Raw genomic sequence first — 27,423 nt, 5'->3', positions numbered from 1 at the left:
TGTTAACATTTCCACAAGGCCTTCAACTGTAGGAATCACTATTTTAAAACTGTATTAGTTGATACAAGCTGTGCCTTTTCTATGAGAACCAAGAAACATTTCTGTCTGTGGTTATTCCTTAATGTTACAAACTTTATAATGCCAAAAATACTTCTGTAAATAAAATATAACTTTTTGTGTAATAAATACAAGTGATGCTAATACCTTGCAAGGGTTTTCTGCTCAATTTAAGAATCTGTCCGGCAATAAGCACAGTAATTTATTAAGCTGTTCAGTGCTTATTTGGCATTCTTACAAGGATTAGTGCTGTAAAGTTTCATATTTTTACTTTGAAAAATGAAATCTTCCTTTCACTAGAGGTAGGCTTCCTTCCCAAGGGCGTTTTTAGTTTGTTCGTTTTTCATCCATCCATTGATGGATGAAAAATGGACATCAATGCATCTTTATAGAATAATGGATGATCATACGTTTACATCCGCATCTGCCAACATACTTTTTTTTAAAAAAAGGATCGAAGCTCCATTTTTTTTCCGTTAAAAAAACGTAACGGACAAAAACTGATTACACTGTTCAACAGGTAAAAAGTTTTGGGCATAAAATTAGCTAATCTTACATAATTTTGGGGTGCTGAAAACAAAAATGACCCTAAAAAATGTTGATTGGCTCTAGTTTCCATGATATATTCACCCATCTAATGACGTAAGCCATTCAAAATTATGATGCAACTTCAGCTGCATATTGCGCAATTGATACTGGTGACCAATAGAAAATTGCATGTATACTGAGATGATGCAATATTAGCCTTTAATTGCATCACTTCACTGCATAAAAGCTGCAGTATCTGTAGCTGATTGTAGTTCGACAGCGTCTTTACATTTCGTTTTATGCTTATATAGGCTACTCAGTAATGCCTCGAACTTGTGTGAATAAAGCAGATAATTTCTGCTATATCTGCGGTGAAATTACTTTTATCTCACAAAAAAGGAGGATAACAGGAATGATTAAGAAAGCCTACAACTTGTATTTTGGCTGCAAGATAGGAGACCAGGACAAGAGCTGGGCACCACATATATGCTGCAATTCTTGTGGGACGGCACTGGAGCAATGGTTGAATGGAAAAAGGCATCTATGCCTTTCGCTGTGCCAATGATTTGGAGAGAGCCAACAGATCATGTTAGTAATTGTTACTTTTGTATGGTACCTCCAATTGTAAAAGGGCTAAATAAGAAGAAAAAGTTATCTGTGCACTATCCAAATATTCCATCGGCAATACGTCCAGTTCCTCATGGAGAGGGGCTACCAATTCCTAAAGCACCAGAATCCTTCGTGGTTGAGTCAAGTGAGGAAGAACCTGAAGCGTGTAGTCACGTGCAGTTGTAAGAGATAGCCCTTTCCTCGAATACAAGAGAAAAGCCAAGAGAAGCAAAACCGACACAAACTGAAGACAAAATCCTAAGTATTAAAATGATTCAACTTAGCTTATGGCTATAATTTTTCTTGGTAATCCTATGCAATATATTATGCCATTTAGGCTTTGTTATGTAGTCAATATCACTTGCTTTATATTTGTGGAAAGACATCTATCTATATAATTATTGTGCATTATGTAGTCATTACGTCTATAGTAGAAAACGTTCCGTTTACAGAAAAACTAGAGCCAATTGACAAATTTCATTGTTATATTTGAACTCAGAATGTGAAATTCATTAAGAAATGGATCCGTTTGTTTCCAAAACTGGCAAAAAATACAAATTTGTTGAACAGTGTTATCAGTGCAGCTTAATAATGCCCATCAGTGCAACATCAGTGCAACTTATCAGTGCAGCCTCAAAAGAGCAAATCAATGAAGAAGAAAAATTACTTATTTTCAAAACTTTTTGACAGAAACTTGAAAAAACTTTTTTTTTTTGGTCTTTCTTCATTTGTTTAGCATAAAATAAAAAAACCCAGTGGCGATTAAATACCACCAAAAGAAAGCTCTATCTGTCTCAAAAAAATTATAAAAATTTCATTTGGGTACAATGTTTCATAACCGTGCAATTGTCCTTCAAAATGCGACAGCGCTAAAAGCTGAAAATTTACCTGGGCAGGAAGGGGACGAAAGGGCCCAGTATTGAAGTGGTTAAAATGTTCCATGTGAACAAAGTCTTCCTTTTTAGAGTAAACAAATTCTCATGAATTGGTTACTAACTTTTCAAGAAAATATTCAGACCTTGATATCATACAGGCAATGAACATATTTTATAAATCAAGTGGCATTGTTGCACACAGATAGTGATAATTATGTTTTTTTATTTGACATATGGTTGACATTTTACATCTCTTTAGTAAATGCTAGGTTGGTAGAGTGATTTATACTCCTATAGGAAAGTAGATTATTCCTTTAAGAGAGGTTTACACAAAAAAAGAGAAGTATGGTTGTTTTTTACCTTTCTGAATATCTTGAAACAACTTTTCATAAAATTGCAAATGTTTCATCCGCTTGCAGCTGTTCTATAAATATGTATAGTTTATTATTGTATTCTTCTCCTTTAGCAGTTTACTACAGTATTGTACCCAATTTTTTTGTATGTTCCTTTACAGAGATTTGATACCTATTGTCGCAGCTTTAGAGTACAATCAATGGTTTACAAAGCTATCATCGAAAGATCTAAAACTGGTAAAAAAAAAACATTTTCATGCTCTAAAGTAGTGGTCTCCAAACTGTGGCCCTTTGCTTGTCTCTATCCGGCCCTCGGGGTACTATTCCTCCCACTGATACCAACAAAGAGGCACTGTTTCTTTCACTGGCACAAACTATTGGACATTTTTTTCTTCCACTGACATCAATGATAGGGCACAATTCCTCCCACTGATTTAAACAATTACTGTAGGTACTATTCCTCCAACTAAAAGGATGGGGCACTATTCCTCCGATAATACCAAGGATGGGGCACGATTCCTCCCCCTGACACCAGTGATGGGGCACTATTCCTCCCCCTGACACCAGTGATGGGGCACTATTCCTCCCCCTGACACCAGTGATGGGGCACTATTCCTCCCCCTGACACCAGTGATGGGGCACTATTCCTCCCCCTGACACCAGTGATGGGGCACTATTCCTCCCACTAATACCAATGATGGGGCACTATTCCTCCCACTAATACCAATGATGCGGCACTATCCCTCCTACTGTCATCAATGATGGGGCACTATTCCTCCCCCTGACACCAATGATGGAGCACTATTCCTCCCACTGTCACCAACGATGGAGCACTATTCCTCCCACTGTCACCAACGATGGGCACTATTCATCCCACTGACACGAATGATGGGGCACTATTCCTCCCAGTGACACCAACGATGGGGCACTATTCCTCCCACTGACACCAACAATGGGGCACTATTCCTCCCACTGACACCAGTGATGGGGCACTGTTCCTCCAACTAATACCAGGGACTGGACACTATTTCCCCTTCCACTGACTACAAGCACTATGTCATTTTTTTTAACTCCTATTGACACTGCAACATTTTCTACTCCCACTTGCCACTCTGGCCCTCCTAAAGTCTAAAGGACAGTAAACCAGCCCTTTAAGTTTGGAGACCCCTGCTCTAAAGATATCTTCCATCAATGTTTCATACATACCGTATCATATATCCAGTGTGTTTGTGTGCTGATCTGCCTTGTTTCACCTTACTTTTCAGTCTAATGACGTTTGTGATCAGATTCTGCGTGTAGTGAACAGGTCGAGTCGGTTAGAAGAGCTGGTTTTAGAAAACGCTGGACTCCGATTGTAAGTGTGTTTAAAGCCTCTTTAATTTGTTAAAGAACCTTTTGAAATTGTTACTAATGATGTGACCATAAAACAAATAAGTGGCCAAGTCAGATTTCGTTGACCAAATAACTCTGAATTCACATTGCCTTTTACAAACATGGAGCGTAACAATTACATTGAGCTATTCTTCTTAGGTTTATCTAAAAGTGATTTTGGTAGGATCCACATTATGTTTCATATTTCCATAAGGGCCACATGTGTTAATCAGGCAGTGAGTTTGGTGTCTTTTCTGGACAGTTTGTGTGTGATGAGTAAATTTTGCTGCCCAGTGTACAGATTTTTAAATACAGCGATTAGAAATATAATGATACATCGACACAGTTTGTGAAGATTATTTATTTACAGCCTATAACATTTAAAGGTAGACTCCTAAAATGCACCTATGCCAAGAAAGAAAGCAGCTTTCAATATAGGGACTCTTCACGTTTTTGCTTTTTCATCCTGGGTGCATTTACCAAAGATGTAGTCATTGTCCAGAGCATAGCCTCATTCCAGTCTCTGTGTCCTAGGCAGCATTAGATTACATTCATATCTTTGCATTTTTAAATGTGGTGCAGTTGCTGACATAAGTCAAGGACATGAAGAGAGAAATGGAGGAGGTAAGTATAAAGTAGATGGGATGGGGATTACAACTGCATCAGCACTTTGCGCTGACTAGTGACAAGGTCCCTTTAAGGCCAAGTTTACAGATTTTACTGCATGAAAATGTATTTCTCAACTAGAAGTCCCATTCATTTCTGTGGTTAGTTTACAGTTATGCGCTGAAACCTAATACGTTTTATTAATATATTGCATCTTTGTCTTTTTATGCACATTAAACAGGTCTATTGTAATGAATGGTAAACACACTTAAAATACACTATATTACCAAACGTATTGGGACACCCCTCCAAATCATTGGATTCCGGTGTTCCAATCACCTCCATGGCCACAGGTGTATAAAATCAAGCACCTAGGCATGCTGACTGCTTCTACAAACATCTGTGAAAGAATGGGTCGCTCTCAGGAGCTCAGTGAATTCAAGTGTGGTACTGTGATAGGTTGCCACCTATGCAATAAATCCATGCATGAAATTTCCTTGCTACAAAATATTCCTCGGTTAACGGTTAGTGGCATTATAACAAAGTGGAAGCAACTGGGAACAGCAACTCAGCCACTAAGTGGTAGGCCACGTAAAATGACAGAGCGCTTCAGTGCATGCTAAAGCGCACAGTGAGCAGAAGTCGCCATCTGTATGCAGAGTCAATAGCTAAAGATGTCCAAACTTCGTGTGGCCTTCAGATTAGCACAACAGTGCGTAGAAATGGGTTTCTGTGGCAGAGCAGCTGCATCCAAGCCTTATATCTCCAAGTGCAATGCAAAGCGTCGGATGCAGTGGTGTAAAGCACGCCGCCACTGGACTCTTTAGCAGTGGAGACATCTTCTCTGGAGTGACGAATCACGTTTCTCTATCTGGCTGTGATGGATGTGTCTGGATTTGGCGGTTGCCAGGAGAGCAGTACTTGCCTGACTGCATTGTGCGAATGAAGTTTGGTGGAGGGGGGGGGGGGGTATGATGTGAAGTTGTTTTTCAGTGGTTGGGCTTGGCCCCTTCGTTCCAGTGAAGGAACTCTTAAGGAGTCCACATACCAAGACATTTTGGCCAATTTCATGCTCCCACCTTTGTGGGAACAGTTTGGGGATGGTCCCTTCCTGTTCCAACATGACTGCACACCAGTGCACAAAGCAAGGTCCATAAAGACATGGATGAGTGAGTTTGGGGTGGAGGAACTTGACTGGCCTGCACAGAGTCATGACCTCAACCTGACAGAATACCTTTGGGATGAAGTAGAGCAGAGACTGCAAGTCAGGCCTTCTCATCCGACATCATTGCCTGACCGCACAAATGCGCTTCTGGAAGAATGGTCAAATATTCCCATAGAAACACCCCTAAACCTTGTGGACAGCCTCCCCAGAAGAGTTGAAGCTGTTATAGCTGTAAGGGGTGGGCCAACTCAATATTGAACCCTACGGACTAAGACTGGGATGCCATTAAAGTTCATGTGCGTGTAAAGGCCTGCATCCCAATACTTTTGGCAATATAGTGTATGTGAATAATACACTGTTATTCCTCTGCGTCATGGAAAATCACTTATTACTTTTCATAAGGAATGAACAAACAAGTTACATGTATAAAAGGTTATATGTACTGCCTAAAATAGTACATTACTGCATATTCTAAAGTTTTAAAAAGTAAACAAATTACATAAAAGCTCACATGTACTGCACAAAACTGTAGATTACTGCATATACTAAAAAATAATTACATAAAATGCATACTGCTCAAATACAAGATTACTGCATAAATTATTTTTTTTTAAATGTACAATGAGTTTACGGTTTAAAAAGTCCCAATATTATGTTTTTTTTCCAGAGCATGTCACAAATGAATATTTTGTATTTTATTACAGGTTCTTGCATAGCGCCGTCAATTTACGCAGCGCTTTACATATATAGTGTACATTCACATCAGTCCCTGCCCTCAGGGAACTTATAATCTAAGGTCCCTATCTCACATTTATACATGTACTAGGGCCAATTTAGACAAGATCTAATTATCTACCAGCATGTCTTTGAAGTGTGGGAGGAAACCAGAGTAACTGGAGGAAACCCACACAGACACAGGGAGAACATGCAAACTGGTAGGGTTGTGGTTGGGATTCAAACCGATAAACCCTAGTGCCGCCAGGTGTAAGTGCTAACCACTTAGCCACTGTGCCACTTTATAAAAGTATATTTCATCTAGCCACCAGAATGTTGTGTCCTGGGCATGACAGATGCCCCCCCCCCCCCCAACAGTTATGATTATGCAGATCTTTTTCATACTTTTTGACCTGTTTTATTTCTACACAGAGATTTTGCACAGAAGCTGTCCAGTGCCCTTGCAAACAATCCAAACTCAGGACTTCATACTATAAACCTTGCAAGCAACCCTCTTGAGGATAGAGGTACATTAATTGAGTTTTTCATTTTTCTGTATACGATAAGAGGATTTGTACTCCTCTTGGCTTTGCCTCTGTAATAGAGTATCCTGCTTCATTTAATTGTATTGTAAATGTGTTGTTCATGCATGAGTGATAATTATTTTTTGTACTCTCTTTGAGATTGCCCTTATATGTTGCTTCAGACGTAGGGGCTTAGAATTCGGTTTAACTGAGACTGTTGGTCTTTCTTTTTATAATGAACTGGTATACTATTATCCTCAGTGTACACATGCTGAAAATGATCAGAGCTTAAGTCAAAATGCAGATTGAATATAGATTTTTTTTTTTTTTTTTTTAGCATCCTTAAATCTGAACTCCAGGCAAACCACTAAATACACAGTTGAAATACTGTATGCATGTATGTATATATGTGTAATCTGATTAGCCAGTTGTGGGATTCAGGCATCATGCTGGCCAGCTTCTGGACCTCTCTTGAATCTGCAATGCAGTTAAAGTGTTACTAAAGGCAGGTTTTTTTTGCAATTAAAATAACAAACATGTTATACTCACCTGCTCTGTGCAGTGGTATTGCACAGACCAGCCTCGATCCTCTTCTTCTTGGGTCCCCCACTGGCGATCCTGTCTCCTCCTCTTCTTTGTGTGTCCCCATAGCAAGCCGTTTGCTATGGGGACATATGCTGCGTGCTTGTTCCCGACCTGTGTAACTATGGAGCCGTGCTCCATAGACACAAACAGTAGGGACTAGCCCCTCCCCCAGTTCCTCTTCACTGCACTTTATTGACAGCAGCAAGAACCAATGGCTCCTGCTGCTGTTCGAGTCCCTGTGTGAAGGGGAAGCAAGGGGAGAAGAGATGCAGCTGTGCACAGTGCTGACCTCTTCTCCCCTCTTTTCCCCTTCACACAGGGAAGGGGGAGTACAGGGAACCTAAAAACATTTTTTTACCTTAATGCAAGCAATGCTTTAGAGTAAAAGAATGTTTTTAGGTTTAGTAATATTTTAGGCAACACTTTTGGTCCAGAATCCATCCCAGTATGTGACCAGAGAGTGAAGGATAATCGCATTGTTGTGGTCATCCCTGAGTATTTCCCTTTTGTAAGCATATTCACATGTTCCCTGTACAAATCAAAAGATCCTTGATTACCCTTAAAATGCTGCTCCTTTTTAATTTATGATAGGTATTAATTTGTTATGTTTATTAGAGGTGTTTATATAGTGCTGACCATTTACACAGCTCAGGTTATTATACAATCACATCAGTCCCTGCCCCCAAGGAGCCTAAACTATAATGTCCTGGATGGGAACAAGACAAGTGCTGTAACATAAAACAGCAATGCTAAACCTTAAATTGATACTAAAGGCATTTTTTTTTTAATTACAAACATGTCATACTTACCTGCTCTGTGCAGTGGTTTTGCACAGAGCAGCCCCCATCCTCCTCTTCTCGGGTCCCTCACCAGTGCTCCTGACCCCTCCATCCTGTGGAGGTGCCCCCTCTTCACGGGTCCCTCACCAGTGCTCCTGACCCTTCCCTCCTGTTGCAGCTTGCTATGAGGGCACTCGCTCCTGAGCCACAGCTCTGTGTATCCATTCACAAAGAGCTACAGCTCGGCCATGCCCCCTCTCTCTTCTCGTTTGTTCACTGGCTGTGAGTGACAGCAGCAGGAGCCAGTGGTTTCCGCTGCTGTCTCAGCCAATGAGGAGAGGGAGTCCCGGGATAGTTGATGCTGTACAGAGAAGATTTTTTTACCTTTTTATGCATAGATTGCATGAAGGTAAAAAACCTTCAGCCTTTACAACCACTTTAAATTAAAGATACAGCCAAAACTCAATTTGTTTTTTTAACAGAGTATGGACAAGTTAGATCTTGTTTCAGATTTTTAGTGGTCTTTTTCATTGCTGGGGGAGAGTTTTTCTTACTGCTTGTTTAGTCATTGGGACAGGAAGGGTGTAATCACTCTAATGGAGACACAAACAGCAATACAAGTACTTTTTTAGTGATGTTGAAGATAAAGATAAGTTATTTTTCATCTGCTATCAGAGATTTGTGAATTAAAGTCACATGGCTGAAAATAAAGATCTTTATCCTTGGGTAAAGTTTTGAGATTTGAGAACATTGGGGATATTCCTCTCACTTCCCAATGTTTAATGAATTGTTTTATCTCCCAATAGAGTTGTAATGCTCAGGTCTTTATCTTGATTTAATGGGTAACTACACTTTTGTGTGAAAAAATAGCAAATAAAATAACACAGTATACAATTGCTGCAAAAGTCATATTGTAATATACAGTTATTATCTGCAGTGCTGTAATTTTCTGTAAAATGCAATTAAATATTGCTACCTAGAGGCATTCTGTACCCAGAAGATTTGCAGAACACACCCAGAAATGTAATTTCATGCTTGTGTGATCGGCTTACTGATTTTCCCAGAAGTCTGCACTAAGATACAGACCCTGCCAATTTCCTTATTAGAGCCCTGGAGGTGCAGCAGCTGATTGATGAATATAAATATACTGTCATTCACTTTGCACATGAACACAAACAATCAAACCGCTATTCCCTAAGAATAGACAAAGGTTAGAATCTGCAACAAAGTTTGTTACAAATTCCTGCAATGTACATAGATTATCAAGAGGCATTTGGGGGTTTTTTTTCCTCAAAAAAAGTGGAGTTACTCTTTAAATATAGTTAAATTTTATAACTTACTGAGGGATCTATCCCCAGTCTGCTTATTGTTGAAGGCGCAAAAACTAAAGGATGAAGTCATCACTGCTCTGTTGGTAAGCTCCAACTGACAACACTGGACAATGCAATAGAGCCTGCTTGGCTCGCAAAGCTTTCCCCTTCCTCTTCTAGTCTAACTATACCGAACATTAACTGAAGCAAATGTCAAGACATTACTAGGGCATTTATAACCAGCTTTATTTAAAATTAAATTCAACAAATGTGTTTTTTACTTTCCCATGCAGTGGGGCTGTGCTTGCACTGCATGGGTTAACTGCTCGTTTTTGCTTTGGAGATTGCAGAACAGAGATATACTTACCTTGTCTGCCAATCATCCAAGTGCAATACTGATCCCTGTTGTTCCTGCTTCCCCACATGCTAGCGGTTTTGTGAATGGACTGTTCCTAACGTCATCATGCCTATAGACTGGCTCTGGACGTGAGGACGATAGGAACCGTTCACCACTGAACGTAGGGGAGCGCTGTTTTCTGGGGATTGAAGGATCAGCCAAGTATAGCCTTTCCTTGTGCCCCTGGACAAAACGAGCAGTTAACCCATGCAGTGCACTGTATGGGAAAAATAAACATTTTGCACAGAATTCTTCTGTAAATGCAAAGCTGCACTCCAGGCAGAAATAACAAAACCCAATTAATGCAAATTATAAAAATTTAAATTTAAGTAGTGTAAGTATCTGAATATAAATTGATACCAGTACAAATAATTCCTTGTGAGTATAACCGTGAGACATACTGAAAAATATGCCAACAAAGAGGTGAGTGAGGAAACAAACTGGGGGCAGGCAGGTGACCAATCTGTATCGTTCATCTTCAGATATTGATCATTTGCACCACTTGCCAAACTATGTTGTCAAACAAGATTGAGTAGTTCTCTGGATGGAGAGATATTCAGATCAGTTGGCAAGCAAAATTACTATAATAATTGTGTTTATAACGACCTATTTACTGTAGCTTTTTACCTTTTAATTCTGCTTAAGACAATATTCCGCTTGTATTTAAATGTATGCATCAAAAAATACTTTATACAAAAATAAATTGGTGTGTTCATGATTTTTTTTTTTTTATTGTAACTTAACCACTGCAGCTATTTGTACAATTCTATTAGCCAGAACATTTTTTAAGTTTCTGCTATAGGTTTGTCATTGCAAGTAATACATCCAGTATATAATTTTTAGGACAAGCAAGATTTTTTTTTTTGGTGATATTGTCTAGCAATAAAAGGACACATTTTTTTCTACATTGATCGGTGTTCGTTTAAAAAAAAAAATTGTTTTTGTAGATAAAAAGTTTACATTTATGATTTGTCCTGTTTTAAAATGACCCTAAAATTATGGTTCTGGTACAAAGTATTGCAAAGTTCTTTACAAATTTTAACAAATGCTCTTTCTAATGTTGTGCTTTTTTAAGTGTGACAATGAAAATTCACAATCAAAATGAATAGAATAGGGTGAAAAAAGCTTAAATATTGGGGAAAAAAATACTACAGCCTATTTTCACACTAAGTATTCAGAATATTAACTTTATATAGAGAGCTAAAATTGAAGACAAAGGTACGCTTACAGTTACCACCTTTAGGTGTTTTAGCACTGTGTTAACTGATGTTTTAAAGACAGGCTTTTGAATTTTACGTTTATCATTTTGGATTCTTCAGGAGCTTTATTCCACTGATAAATTCCTCCTCCTTAATTTTCAAGCCACCTTTCCCATAGAATGCATGAATGGAAATTAAACAGGACATAATTAACTTGACAATGAACAAATCAGCTTGGAGGTTGATAAAAGCGGTATTGATATTAGTTTTTATCTAATAAGTGGATCTATGAAAAGGTTGCACGTCATTTTATCTTTATAAAGCTGTATAGGAGTGGGAGTTATCCTTGCTGAATGTCAGAGGAAAATATATCCTTTCACAAAAGGTTGAAATCTTCAGCATGTAATAGTTCTTTTTTCCTTTTTATGGTATTGCATATGTAATTTTTGTATCTAATTGTTGGAAATTTCTTTTTCTTTTCCATTCATATTCATCTGTATTTTTCGGAAGACAAATGTCTAGATGAGGGTGTAACCCTTTACCTGCATGAAGGCAGGAGGATCATGGTCAGACCAGCTAACAATGGATTCAGGAGATCAGAATGTGTGTCATACTTTGTAATAGGGGGGTAGATCTGTTTGGTATGCAGTTACTGGAATTAAATGCTACCACAGTGCAGATCTTCTAAGGCATCTAACTACCAGCAGACAATTTAATCTTATGTCTGATAGGGCAACCATACCTGAAGAAGGACCTGTACCCAAAAACGCCTTGGCTAAATATTTGCACGTTTTTACCAATATAAGCATGATACCTACATAACTAATAAATTAAGATCATTCATGACCCTGCTTACTACTTACCGTAGTTAATACTCTGTAACAGTAAGCCACAATGCCTCTTGTCATTATGAAAGTGGTAAAAAGGGCATTAATTAGGAATATGTTTGGTTTTTTTTCCCCATTTTTGAGAAACGTTCTCTACAAATCCCTTTTGATAGCTAATAGGAATGTATGATATTTTTTAGTTATGATATAAGCCATATTGAAACATGAAACATACTCAAATCAAATGTATAGCTCGTAAAACAAGAAAGGTTATCCACTGTTAAAACGTAATACAGTGATAAATAGCAATGTAAGTTCAGTAAGTTCAATTATTTCCACTTATGATATTTACCATTGGTATTTTAATAGTAATATTTAGAGATGTTGTACACTGTATACTCTTATCAGTGGTTATAATAAAGCATATTATAGTTTTCAATTTTTTTGTTGGATAAATATGAAGTACTGTATATGAATATTTTGTATTCTCCTTTTCAACCAGCAAGTAGAGTTTTTTTTTTTTTTCATGTATTTGTAACTTTGTCTTCTTAGTTCCTTTGTTGTTTAAAAGCCTACAGCATGCAATTGCTCAAGCTAAAATTTGCCTCATCCCCTTTATGCCTTCTCCCAAACTATCGCTTGGTTTAAAGTTTCAGTAAGAAACATTGTCTGAAAAATTCTGGGATGACTTTGTCCTGTATAAATGTTTATTTGTGAAACAAAGATTGTATATATAGTTTAAAAAAATCTATATCTAAATACACACACACACACACACACACACACACATGGACAACATGGATGGATATATATATATATATATATATATATATACACACACATGGACAACATGGATGGATATATATATATATACACACACATGGACAACATGGATGGATATATATATATAAAAAATAATTTATCTATTTTTTAATCCCACTTTAAAATGTAGATGTGCTTGCATTGTTTAATCTAGCTACAAAACAAAATGTGTTCTTTTTAATACCTAAACCAGATACGGTTGGCATTTGCTGCTGGATTTGATCAACATAAGGTTCATCAGTACCCTTTTTGCACTTACTGCTGAGTACTGGCTGGAAGCTCCAAACTCCATATAAACTTCAATTTTTTTTCGAGTAGAGATGAGTAAATCGACCCCTATTTTTTATTTTCCAGAATGACATGATTTAATAATTTAATGGATGTAGGGCTCATTAATTATGTGATTCTTTACAGATCAGACAAGTTTGCATGCATTGGTTAATTTGCTCATCTCTATATCTGCTTCATAATACTTGACGCACACAGGATGACATATTTGTCCTGTATCCACAGAATGTCACCATATTTTTCTGTTAATTAGCACATCATTCTATCAGTATAAAAGAGAACATTGGTTTTATATACCTTATCTGCATGTACAGTTATGCATATGTTTATCAATGTCTTTCCTTTGTTTTCTGTTTTGCAGGTGTATCTTTTTTAAGTATTCATTTTGCCAAACTCCCCAAGGGCCTAATGCACTTAAACTTATCAAAAACCTCAATATCGGCCAAAGGTATCATCATTTGTCATGTTTTTTTTTTTTTAATTTTGTGAAAATATCTAAAGGCATAGAACGGTTGATTATGAGGCTTATTCTACAACTGTCTACAGCTAGTTGGCCTTTTTACCTCAAGAGCTATTTGTCATAACTTTTTAATAGCTGACACATAATGCTAGCAATCAAACTAGCCTGGCTTATCTTCATAGCTGTGTGTGTAATTGTGAATTAGTTAAATTATTTGATCATGTAGTGTTTCTGTTATTTTGTCCACCCAATCTATTGTTTAATTTAACCATTGTGAAATCACTATTATGCTGTCGGCTTTAAGCTATTGTTTAAAAAAATCTGTTAACTGTTTCACATAATAATGCATGTGTTTGTATCCATAGGAGTAAATAGCCTGTCCCAGTCACTAAGTGCAAACCAGCTGATTGCCAGCACCCTTACCCATCTTGACCTCTCAGGGAATGTACTCCGTGGAGATGACCTTCCTGTATGTACTTCAATTTGTGGTTCTGTCTTAGCTTTATGTCACAGATATGACTCATTTTTAATACTTTATATCTGTGTGACATTAGGATCTAACTCCTCAAGTTTTTGTTTAAGTTTTAGATGGAGGCAATAGCACCATTTTTTAGTAGAGTGGAGAAGGGTTAGTCCCAGTTCTGTTGTTGATGTCCTTAGTCCATGACAGGCAGTGAGTTGAAATCTCTGCAACAAGAACACACAACAATGCAAACCTGACAGTGACTTAGCCATTGTCTGCACTATCCAAAACGTAAAACAAAAAAGTCATGTTGGGCTTTCAATTTCCGTATCTTAGTATTTTGTGTTTGATAATGAACTCTTGATCTTGAAGTGGATCTATCATTAATAAAATCAGTAGGGAAAATTTGGGCACTACCAGTGGTGATAATGACATTGGGGGAAATAAAATCTTGCTTCCCATAAATTAAAAAAAAACACACTGCTCCTAGACTTCCTCACATGACCCAAAGTCTAGTCTCCCAGCTTCCAGGAGCATAGTGAATTTTCCACATTATTAGAGACTGCAGACATCTATTGTTTTCAGTATCCCCTTTTGTGAAAGCCCAGTTAAATGAAGGATCAGTTCTGCAAAACTTTTTATTGCAGTCTGCATTCCTGTTGATGAGAATTCTCCCCACATCCGGTAAGGCCACCAAGATGGTAAGTGTTCTGAATCTTTCCAACAGAAGTACAACCGGCAAAAAATCACTTTTTTTAAGCAGAGGTTTTATTGCTAGTTGTGTCCTGGTTTGTAAGGTTTATCTTCATTTCCTGTGTTTCAGGGACAGGAAGCAAGTCACTCCTTTGAAGACCTAGACAGTAATATAAACCTTAGAGCTTCTAACCCTTCTCCACTCCATCCCCAATTTAAAAATAAGTGTTGACATAAGTAGTAGGTTTAAAAGTAAACACATACTTGTATTGCTTAATGACCATTAGGGGCCCCTCAGGCTAGGCCTTCAGCGTTTAGGTTTGCTAAAAGCTAGTGTCAAGACACTCATCCCCTGAGGATAGATAACAGTATTAGAGTTTTAAGTGGCATCTTCATTGCATTGTGGGAAGCAATGGGCATAGTTCCAAAAAGTGGAAATTTGCATATGGATTCAGGGGCTCTCAAGGAGCTGTGAGAATTTCAGGCTGATAGAGGTACCAGCATCCAGTGCCAAATACCTATTTTCCCACCAGCTGTTTGCTTCAAGTGACAAATGTACTGTATTATTGTGAGTAACATTAGAAATAGTTTAAAGCTGGGCATTTTAGAAATAAGTCATATGTCATTTTTTTGTGCCCAAACAGCGACAAGAAGCCCACGTACAGTAGCTCTCAGGTTCCTTTGATGTTGGTCCCAGAAGCTTCTAAGAAGTTGCTTTGTAGCTGTCTTTTGAATGCCTGAATATTATACTTTTCAATATGCATTTTTCAAGAAGAGTTTACATAAATGATTAGTAATCTAACATTAATGCTAATAAAGGCATATGCCTACTGTTTTTTTCACACCAGTCTTCTGTGATAATTCTTTTTAGGAAGTAGTTGGCAGTGATAGGGTTCAACACTGTTCTGTCTGCCGTGTATAGTTACTACTGACAGTTCTTTTTTGGATTAAAACTGAACTCTGGGAAAGTTCCTAATCTTTACCCATTTTTTTCTGTCCATAAAAACATTGCAGATGAGAATATTTCATACTTTAAAACTGATCTAGTTTCTTAGTAGAGTACCTTGTAAAATTCAGTGACATAATCTCTGTATTAGAGAATCCCCTATGTCACTTCCTATCAATGGGCAGGGCAAAAAACTGCAATTCCCATTATGCAATCAGTGGAAGTGAATGTGGGCAAGTTTGTTGACACTATTCAGCCAACCACAGCTTATTGAGCAGGACAGACCCAGAGACTGAAACGCCCACCTAAGCTTTGTCACTGGTATGAGCAAACTACTGTGGGGAGACCGGTGGCCCAGAGACAGAGCATCATAGGGGCCACCTGTCTTACAGTAAGAAATTAAGATGATGGCAATTTCACAATGGCTGCAGCACAAGACAACCATATTTGTTGATGGTGAGCATTGTGACCCATAGAAATGCTTTAACGCTTTAATGCCCAGAGTTCAGCTTTACTGTTAGCCTCCACTACCTGCCTCCACTACCTAATGGACCCACTGTAAATTTGTCTACTGTCTGCAAGTTTTGCTTTTATTTTTTCTGAAGAACCTACATAATAAAATATAACCTCGTTCTCCTTTTTTTATTCCTAGTACCTGTACAACTTTTTGGCTCAGCCGAATGCTATTAAGTATTTGGATTTATCGAACACCGAGTGTTCTGTTGACACGGTAATCATTATGTTACTTGCATATTCACTTAACTGTGACTTGCTTATTTTTGGAAAGCTATTAAATGCAAAGCTCTAATATGGGATTATATGTGCACATTGTTTTTCTGCAGCTTTACATTTGCCTATGCAAAGGTGCCATATATGATGTTGTTTCACACTTACTAATTGTAGGAGCAGAACTACTGTACACTGCAAGGAACTACTTAAAATGTGTCTAAACCCTCTCAACAGATGTTTTAATTTCTTTGTATTAGTTTATGTATTTGGGACCCTTTTTTGTCTCCAGGCCTGCAGTATCTTAATAAATAAAAAATAAATAAATAAAAACATCCTGGTCCTGGCACTTTCTATCAAAGGGTGACTGTGTTGCCGGGCATACAGTGGCAGCATTGTCACCCTGTGATGTGCTCCTGCTGTGGCTGCTTCTTGCTTCTTCCTTTTTGTGGCCCTGCTCCAGCCTCCATACTGCCTACCTGCTGCTGTTATGTGGTTGCACATAGAGGAAGCGACACAGGAGAACTGCTAAGCCTGGCATTGGAGCACAGAATGATATGCAAGGGAGACTATGCATTACATACAGGGAGATCATTTTCATCCTTTGATGTGCTGTGAGTGCTTCTTACTTTTTGTAACCCTGCTCCAGCCTCCATACCACCCACCTCCTCCATGATTGACTGTAGAAGAAACATGTACCTGCTGCTCCTATGTGGGTGACACAGAGGAAGTGCTAAGCCTTGCATGGTGCACAGAATTTAAAACTAAAATAAATAGGTTTTAAAAACATACCCACAGGTATGTTTGCAGGAAAGAAAATCGCTTGATTCCCTTACAATGCTATACAAAAATGAACAATATGATAAAATGTCCCACCATTTAGACTGTGTTTTCCAACATCCCAATATATAAAGACCAATAAAAAATCTAAATATTCCCCTGGGACTTTCTATGGCAAAAACCACAATGAGTATGCAAAGATATAAAAAGGTAATGTTTATTACAAACATTGGGATAAAACGAATTAAAGGATTCGATATAGTGAGTTGCATAGTTGAGTTTAAGTGTTTACACTTATTTGGTACATTGTTATGTTCTAGACCTGACATATTTAATCCCTGAAGAAGGAAACATGAGTTCCGAAACACGCTGGATTTGTCTGGACAACATGACTGTTCTTTTGGGCTTCTAACCCTTTTGTCAGTTGATATATTACAGACTGTCAGGTTTTATGCACACTGTGTATGCTCTGTATGTGAACTATGAACCATTGTATTGCAATGTACTATACTGAATCCTTTGATTTGTTTTATCGCGCTAATTATTTGTGATAAACACTACCTTTTTAAATCTTTGCATACTCGTTGTGTTCTGCTGGTGGGGAGCCTGACCTTCCGGCAGAACACAAAGATCACTGCGAGCGGCTATAGCCACTGGCAGTAATCACTTACAAAACATCCAACAGGCTGATCCCTGCTCAACTGGCCGAGATTCAGTCCATTTATGGCTGGCTTAAGGCAGAAGGGGTTAATTATGGCTTGTAAGGTCACCTCTTTGATCTGCATATTTAAAAGGGTTAATACAATGAGACAATAATGTAACATTGTATTTGTCAATTAAAGTAGTACTAAACCCTACAACATTTTATCATTAATTAGCTCTCCGTATACAGAGGACTCTTCCCCAACACATGGCTTTAGTAAATGTGTGTGCCACACTTGCTTTGTTTAGCTCCTCACTGCCCCCTGGCTCTAGGCCATTCTTCACCATTTCGCCAAACCTCCAGAGAACGTGCTCTAGGGACACAAGAGGGAGAGGAGTAGCACATTCTCAATGAGAAGACAGGAGGAGTTGAGAGTGGAGTGGAGGATTGGCATGTGTGCACTGTGGATTCGGGAGAAGGAGTAGCACAGACTGAGGAGATGGGAGGTGGAGGAGTGGCACATTCGCACTGGGAGCATAGCAGTGTCACTGTACGCCAACCAGGAGTGTTCACGCAACAGTGGTACCCTGTAAGGGAATGCAGCTGTCTGAAAAAAGGTACATGAAAATGGAATATTGGTAGAAAGAGTGCAGAGCAATTAGAGGCCGGGTAGGAATGGTACACAACATACCAGGTAAGTGCTGAGGTCTCCAGCACTATATAATACCTCAGAGGAAGCTCTGTTTTTACAATGCGGTGGTTGCAGCCACTGCTGTGATACAGAGCAGGCCTCTGGTGCCCCTCCCGGGATTATAGTTTAAGATTGTATTTCTTCGTTGTCATGCTGGGTCATTGCGTAGGCTTTAATTGCGCATTTTTTTGTGTGTGTGTTGACCTGTTAAAATCAATAAAACAGATTTTACAAAAAAAGGTTTGATGACAAGTTCACTGGGGTAAGATGGACTGTGTATAAGACATATGTCCTTTGTATTTTGATGAAGTTCATTTGGGCGTACATTGCACTTGGAAGTGCGAACGTAGTTGAGGAATAATCAAAGCATGGCGTTAATTATACAGTACGTGGTGTAATCTGCCATGTTGATATTTGTCAAGGGTAGTAACACATCCACCAGTCAGCCTTTCCATTAAAGCTGCAGAAACCGAGTTCAGTTCAGTTACAAGACAATTGTAGACCTGGAGCAGCATTAGAAGCGTTGAATATGGTGATCAATGCGAACATTATCGATTTCCACAGCCTGGCCTTGGAACTTTTGCTAGTAAATAAATGATGCTGTCAAAAAGATATGTTGCATTTTAACAGTGCAAATCATTTTACTTGCATCACTGATTATCCATACTGAGAGTGATGAAAGATAGTCTATCTTGTTTTAGGAAATATCAGTGGTAGCTTGCCTTTTTAGAAACCTGAGTTCTAAAGGTCTGAGAAAAAAAAAAAAAGAAAATATTGACGGTGATATCAATTGCAGATATGCGAAAACATCAGCTGCACTCTAAACTCAGACCCTCTTGCTGTGGTTTTTGTTGTTGTCAGAAACAGTGACTGCATACATGTTTCCACTCCAAAACCCACCGTCCTTGACACATTTCACCACTCCTGGTTTGTTCACAAGGATAGCTGACTTCTTCAGAGACACCTTTGGGCAGTACCATTTTCAATCTGAAGAGCGGGTAGTGAGAGATGCACTAGCAAATTTTGATGGACTTGACTAGCAAATTAAAGCAGAACTCCAGCTAACTCTATTAAATTATGTATGGCAAAAGATTTTCTTTTCCTTTTAAGTTAAAGTTGTACATAAATGAATAAAAGCTGACCATTGTAAGCACCTCTGTCAGTTTTAAATTATTTGTCTCAACCCCATAACTGCTACCTTTGCTGGAAAGCTTGATCTAATGAAGGAATTTGAAAAATAAGACTCATTAGCCAGATGAACAGGTGAAAGTAAAGGGGAAAAAAAGAAAAGTAATACAACCACCACATCTAAGAATTGATAAGCTGCAATGTAATGCATTTTTGTTTGGGTTGCTGCTGGTATAGCTGTCTTGCAGTGCAACATTTGTACGATTCTTTTGGTAGTTGCATGTTATATTAACATTGAGATTATTTGTGTTCAGGTATGTAGTGCACTCCTTCGTGGTGGTTTGCAGCACCTTGCTACCCTCAATCTGTCCCGGACCATTTTTTCACACAGGTAAGTCACATGTACCATGTACAGTAAATGGCTATGTTACCTTGGCATACTTGTTAGCTATGTAATTCTGCTTCTGCATACATTAAAGTATGTGTATGTACCTGTTGTGTATTCATTATTCATTTGTTTGCGTATAGGACCAGTACATAGTTTCAAAGACTATGATTGTCATCAGTTTTTGTTAGATTACATAACGTGGTCAGTTGGTGCCACCTTACCTTCTCTGTTATTATGAGCTCCAGCATTTTTAATAAGGTATATTAAGTTTCTTTTTCCTTTCAAAAACAGATGTGGTGTTGGCATGGCCTTTAATAGCTAAATCAATAATAATCATTAGTATTCTAATACTAATGTAACCCTTTATTCAACAGGAAAGGGAAAGACGTTCACCCATCTTTTAAACAGTACTTTAGCAGTTCTCTTGCTTTATCGCACATCAGCCTTTCTGGAACCAAGCTTTCCTCGGAGCCTCTAAAGTAAGTAATGTGTTCTCAGTTATGCTGATAACCTAAGGGTCCATTTACTGTACATTTGTGCATTTTAATGCATATGTTGCAACACACTAAAACTCATGTCCAATGGATAAAAGTCTAAACACCCCTGTTAACATGTCGGGGCGTCTGTGATGTAAAAAAATGAGACAAAGATAAATAATTTCAGAGCTTTTTCCACCTTTAATGTGACCTATAAATTGTACAACTCAATTGAAAAACAAACTGAAATCTGTTGTTTTTTTTTTTTTTTTTTTGGGGGGGGGGAGTAAAAATATAAAACTAAATGTGGTTGCATAAATGTGCACACCCTCTTATAACTGGGGATGTAGCTGTGTTCAAAATTAGGCAGTCACATTCAAGATCATGTTAAATAGGAGTCAGTACACACCTGCCATCATTTAAAGTGCCTCTGATTAATATTATTATTATACAGGATTTATATAGCGCCAACAGTTTGCTCAGCTCTTTACAATATAACGGGAGACAATACAGCAACAATACAGTTCACTACAAGAAGGTTAGGAGGGCCCTGCTCCTTGGAGCTTACAATGTAAGAGATTAACCCCAAATAAAGTTCAGCTGTTCTAGTAGGTCTTTCCTGACATTTTCTTAGTTGCATCCTACAGCAAAAGCCATGGTCCGCAGAGAGCTTCCAAAGCATCAGAGGGATCTCATTGTTACAAGGTATCAGTCAGGAGAAGGGTACAAAAGAATTTCCAAGGCATTAGATATACCATGGAACACAGTGAAGACCGTCATCATCAAGTGGAGAAAATATGGTGCAACAGTGACATTACCAAGAACTGGACGTCCCTCCAAAATTGATGAAAAGACGAGAAGAAAACTGGTCTGGGAGGCTGCCAAGAGGCCTACAGCAACATTAAAAGAGCTGTAGGAATATTTGACAAGTACTGGCTGTGTGGTACATGTGACAACAATCTCCCATATTCTTCATATGTCTTGGCTATGGGGTAGAGTGGAAAGAAGGAAGCCTTTTCTTACGAAGAAAAACATCCATGCCCGGCTACATTTTGCAAAAACACATCTGAAGTCTCCCAAAAAAAGCATGTGTGAAAATGTGTTATGGTCTGATGAAACCAAGGTTGACCTTTTTGGCCATTAGTCCAAAAGATATGTTTGGCACAAAAACAACACTGCACATCACCAAAAGAACACCATACCCACAGTGAAGCATGGTGGTGGCAGCATCATGTTTTGGGGCTGTTTCTTCAGCTGCAACTGGGGCCTTGATCAAGGTAGAGGGAATTATCAACCGTTCCAAATGCCAGCCAATATTGGCACAAAACCTTCAGGCTTCTGCTAGAAAGCTGAACATGAAGAGGAACTTCATCTTTCAGCATGACAACGACCTGAAGCATACATCCAAATCAACAAAGGAATGGCTTCACCAGAAGAAGATTCAAGTTTTGGAATGGAGCCCAGACCTGAATCCGATCGAAAAACCTGTGGGGTGATCTGATCAGGAGATGCCCTTGCAATCTGACAAATTTGTTTTTGCAAGCAAGAGTGGGCAAATATTGCCAAGTCAAGATGTGTCATGCTGATAGACTCATACCCAAAAAGACTGAGTGCTGTAATAAAATCAAAAGGTGCTTCTACAAAATATTAGTATAAGGGTGTGCACAACTATGCAACCATATTATTATTATTATTATTATTATTATTATTTTTATAGTTTTTTTGTTTTTACTTCCCTCCACCTAAAAGGTTTCCGTTTGTTGTTCAACTGAGTTGTACAGTTTATAGGTCACATTAAAGGTGGAAAAAGTTATGAAATTATTTATCTTTGTCTAATTTTTTTATATCACAGAAACCTGGCAGGGGTGTGTAGACTTTTTATATCCACTGTATCTAAATTCCTGATAATAAAAAATGTTCCCATCTCTTTTGTTGCAGTATATTGCATTATAAATAATTTGAGATGTCCATTATTTTTACTTTTTAATACTTTTTTAGGCCAGAATAAGTCAAAGGCAGTGCATCAAAGCACTGCTGATTTCTGCTAGGATCAACTTGTAGCTACTCTTAAATTGCTATCAGCGAGGGGGGGTTGAATGTATGGTTTGTGTGCCTGTTAGCCTGGGCTGTGTTTTACAATTGAGAACATTGTCACTTATTTGCAATGGTGAATGGTGTAGGTTGCTTTCATCTATTTGAAACTTTTTTTTTATTAACTTTCTCGCTATAAATAATTTTATTGTAAACAATAAAGTTTACTTTGGATTAAACTGCAGTTCTCTGGTGGAACCCCTTTGCTCTGATGGTTGAACTCTAGGTAAGCTCCCATCCCTCTCCTCCATCTCCCTCTCCCCCCCGTTTTAGATGCGTTGCCAATTTGTATTACCATCTCTGGTCAATGGCTGTTAAGCCTAACCAATCCAAATTCTAATTTGAAAGACAAGCATCAATGCAGGAAGGAAATGCACATTGACGTATGACCATGCACCTGCCTAATGCTACAAAAAAGTGAATTTCTACGCACACGCTTAGATCTAAATGAGACCTCATACACTTCACCCACTGTGAAATTGTAGTTCCCAGTCTGGTCATGGTTTTTTTTTTTCATTGCCTTTATATTATTATTTATTAGTATTATAAAGTTATTTACAACATGGGCTGTGATCGCAAAGTGTAACGCTTGGCAAATTGGTGAAATACTAAATGTTTGACCAATGATACCCTTGTACCTGATCAGAATTATTTAACTCGTTTTGAAGGATAAATGTTTTAGTTGATTCTATAAACTCCTGGAGAAATGCAAAAGCATTGTGCTAGATGTGCTTATTTTTACAGTCCTAATAGACTTGATGTCATAATATTGCCGCTAGTTATAAAGCATTCGAACTGGTACTAGAATGTCTGTGTGGGTGTGGATAACCTCGAGACAAACAGAACTGTCTATTAAATAGCTACTGTCATTGTGACTCTCCCTTTGTAGCAAGAAATAAAAGCAGAGGATAAGGTTGGCCTCACATTTAAAACATTCTCCAGTATAAAAAAAAAAAGGCTGTTTAGTCACACCAAGGCCAACAGTTCAACATTTTAATCTCCTTACAGCAAAACTTTCACCCCTTACAAAATAAATACAGAAGTAGACATTGACAGCTGCATCTGCAGCTTTTACTGTCGTATTAAAGAACCACCTTTCTAAGATCTATTACAATAAAACATGTTGCTTATTGTTGTATTATTGATTTATTTAAAAAATTGTGTTTCAGTTATGGGGTTGCCACACACAGCCCGTTATACAAGAGTCAATCATTGCTTGATAGTGGTGTGATGCAAGTCCATTGTGATTGGGTACATTAAAATATTATTCCTATCAAATGCTCACGGTGGAACACAATGGTTTTCACATATTGAAGTAGCATTTATTTTTTCTACAGAGAAAAAAAATGGATAAACCTATGCAGTGGCATTGCTAGGATTGGTGTCACCAGGTGCGGTAAAGCATGGTGTGTGTGTCCTCAATCGGAGACTCTCCTGTCTAACTTGCCACAGTACCCCGCAGGGTAGGGTAGATGTTCTGTAAAGTGCTCCATGCAGATGTTGAAATGCACTTTGAACTTTACCTTATTTAAATTTTTCAATTGCTCTCTTTAGGTATTCGGTGTGGAGAAAATAAAGTGAGAGCACATCTAATACCTATGGAGAGTTATGGAAATTAGGTGGAGTTGGAAATCAACCATGCCATTTCCTTGAGGGATTGGCATTTAGGAGGTTAAAACAGGCAGTGAGGAAATGTGATATCACCTCCTCACTGTCTGTCAAATGCCTCTGAAAAGTGACCTGAGCATGGATCACTTTTCAGTGGAGTGACAGTGCGTGCTGCAAGTGTGAACAACCCTTTTGGGTTCACACTGGTGTGCTGTGGTTTGGCTGCACTGGTGGTGTACTCAGTTTTCATGTAGGTTACTCCCGGTTATAGCCGCATTCCCCTAGACTTCTATTAGGTTGCACATTTTTGCAGGGTTTTCTGAAAGCGCACCAAAGATGGAGCGCTTTCAGAAAATTTGGCAAAAATGTTCTGCTTAATAGAAGTCTATGGGACTCTGGCTATAACTGGGGGTAACATTCAGGAGAACTGCGAGTACACCACCACTGCGGCCAAATTACAGCACACCAGTATGAACCCCCCTCGACTGCTTGATTCAAAGCGTCCTGCCCACACATCCTCTTAACACACAGCACACGGGCTGCATGGAATGTGGGCAGACACAGGGAGGGAGGGGCGGGAGGAGGCAAAGCAGATACAGCCTCTTCCATTCATGTGGCGGGGGGGGGGGGAGCTGTGGTGTCTGGGCTCAGTGAGAACAGAAAACCATCACTCAGCTCTGTGGAAGGTGCAGCCAACATTCTTGTATTTACAGAGGGATGGCAACACTGATGGAGCCCCCTACGCCCGGTCTGAATGGTCAGTCCGCCCCTGCTTCCTTCTTGATGGTGTCATCCCTCTGGCGGCTGTCATTTGCGTGCGGTCCGCACCCCCCGTACCCCCATAATGACGCATCTGAACCTTTGCTTACACATGGGCCACATTGTAGTATCATCTCAGCCAGAAAGAAGGTAGTGATCTTCTATTATCAGTTTAAAACAGTCACGATGAGAAATGTTTGTTTAAACCCATGTTTGAACATGTCATAATAATGAAAGTTTACAATGTCCGCAATTGCACATGGTGATGTGTCAGTATGAGCTGTCGGACTGACTCCTAGTCATAAGGTGGCTATGCTCCTTCAGTGTTTCCCTATACACGAGCAGCATTGTCACCCTGTGATACACACTTCCAAGGAGAACTACAAGCTGAAATTCTTTTTAACCGTGCCCTCAGGACGTTATTCTAAGTCTTGGCAGACCAGCCTTTGCAAGCAAATTATCCCTACAGGAAAATCTCACCATTCTTGTGAGTGACAGTCAGTGTACTGGTTACACATGATCAGTTAGGACATAATTGCAGGCATGCATATTGGTATGAGATGCACCCACTTCTATGGACAAGCAGTGAGAGACTTCCAAGAGCTGCAGAAATGTGCGTGGCACACAAAATTAAACTATTCATAAAGCAGTTTCTTATAGGGATTTAAAAAATAGGGATCTGACATCACTAATACTGTACTAAACCCTATGGTTTTTTTCAGCAAGGACTTAATTCTACTTTAAGCTGCTGTGAATTAAGTACCGTATTTTTGCGCTCCATAAGAGGCACCTAACCATAAGACACACCTAGATTTTAGAGGAGGAAAACAAGGAAAAAAATATTCTGGACTGCAGACATAGTACAGGAGATGACCAGAGACTGCGGACACAGTACAGAAGATGACCAGAGACTGCGGACACAGTACAGGAGATGACCAGAGACTGCGGACACAGTACAGGAGATGACCAGAGACTGCGGACACAGTACAGGAGATGACCAGAGACTGCGGACACAGTACAGGAGATGACCAGAGACTGCGGACACAGTACAGGAGATGACCGGAGACTGCGGACACAGTACAGGAGATGACCGGAGACTGCAGACACAGTACAGGAGATGACCGGAGACTGCGGACACAGTACAGGAGATGACTGGAGACTGCGGATGTAGTACAGGAGATGACTGGAGACTGCGGATGTAGTACAGGAGATGACCAGAGACTGCGGATATAGTACAGGAGATGACCAGAGACTGCGGACATAGGTATTATTGCCACCATTAGGGAGTTTCACCCTCCCTGTACTGACAGGTGATCTAATCCATATTAACTCTGTCCAAAACCTAAAAAATAGTTCTGCCTTTAGTTGTACTATAGCCTAAGATGAACAATGGACAAAGTAGTAAAAGTAAACTGTTCTACATGACAAACACATTACCAAACAACCAGAGCAAATAGTTTTCTTTTAACCCTTCTTTTCTGAGATGTCCGATAAGGGATGAGTTACAGTTGTGATAACTCATTTAAGTTCTGTGAACAAAAGTCTTTTTTTCAGCACAGCAGTCAAACATACATTGCTAATATTTGAAAAGGGCACTAGAGCTCCACCTGCTGGCTGAAAAAAGGATTGCATAATATTATGCATTTTGTAAGTTATCTTTCTAAAAACTCTTTCTATTTATTTTAGGGCCAGTTCAGTGATTTATTCTGGTGCGATTTTATTTTTTTATTTTTTTTTCTTCATCTCAATTGAGGACATGTGCATTTTGGTGCTTTTTTGATGCATTTTGCTGTGCTCTAGATGTGTTCCATACAGGAGAATGCAGCTGTTCTACATTTGTTGACTAAACTGGAACAGGCTGCACTGGTGTGAACTAGGGCCCTTGGATTCCATGTTAAACACTGTCAATGCATTTTTAATGCAGAATGAAAGCACACTGGATTACATCTGGTGTGAACCAGCTCTTAGACCTAACCTTAATAAACAAATCACTACTCAGCTGCTTAGTATGTATTTCAAGATAATGCAAACTTGACAATCTTTATTACCACTGCAAGTGTGTATTTGAAAGCTAATATTTGATTGTGGATGTCAGCTTATTACTGCTTAGTTTTTCATATACATAAATATGCCTTAAAATAGTGACTGGCATTTCTTCTGTATCATTGCTATTTTGATACTAGTATCAGTATTTAAAAAAAAAACAAAAAACTTTGTGTTCATATTAAAGATCACAAACTTGCATAAACCTAATGTAGTTTCAGAAAACTAACCCTTTTTTGTGAAGAAGAAAAAAAAAACACTTTGGGGTTAGTTTATTAAATTTTATAACCTATAAAAAGTGACAAATCAGACTCCTTGATTTATTTTCTCATAGAGTAATACTATAGTCTAAAGTTGACTATGGGCAACAACACAGCTTTTTTTTTCCATTTTTTCTTTTTATATATTTTATAGACTGGTCTCTCTTTATAGCATCCAATACCTCTAAAATGGACCATACATATGGGGAGGGCCTATTCAGTTAATTCAATTTATGGCCACTTAGCAGGGCCTGCATGC

The 27,423-nt window shown here is 38.7% G+C and overlaps 1 protein-coding gene across 2 annotated transcripts in view; it reads left to right on the top strand.

Moving 5' to 3' along the window:
* CARMIL1 (capping protein regulator and myosin 1 linker 1) overlaps window positions 1-27,423 on the top strand; it is a 401,711-nt gene that overhangs the window by 196,357 nt on the left and 177,931 nt on the right. For both annotated transcript variants that reach the window (XM_089682230.1, XM_089682229.1), the window contains exons 9-16: window positions 2,584-2,659; window positions 3,688-3,776; window positions 6,711-6,805; window positions 13,371-13,457; window positions 13,835-13,938; window positions 16,224-16,301; window positions 19,854-19,930; window positions 20,302-20,406. In XM_089682230.1, the coding sequence (XP_089538356.1) occupies window positions 2,584-2,659; window positions 3,688-3,776; window positions 6,711-6,805; window positions 13,371-13,457; window positions 13,835-13,938; window positions 16,224-16,301; window positions 19,854-19,930; window positions 20,302-20,406 (711 nt within the window). The remainder of the gene's footprint in view (window positions 1-2,583; window positions 2,660-3,687; window positions 3,777-6,710; window positions 6,806-13,370; window positions 13,458-13,834; window positions 13,939-16,223; window positions 16,302-19,853; window positions 19,931-20,301; window positions 20,407-27,423) is intronic.

Source organism: Staurois parvus, unplaced genomic scaffold (genome assembly GCF_062004578.1).
Source record: "Staurois parvus isolate SC_StPar_1 unplaced genomic scaffold, SC_StPar_1.0 ptg000287l, whole genome shotgun sequence".
Taxonomy (NCBI): Eukaryota; Metazoa; Chordata; class Amphibia; order Anura; family Ranidae; genus Staurois; species Staurois parvus.
Note: the sequence above shows the minus strand (reverse complement) of the source record. Positions and strands in the feature narration are given on the sequence as shown.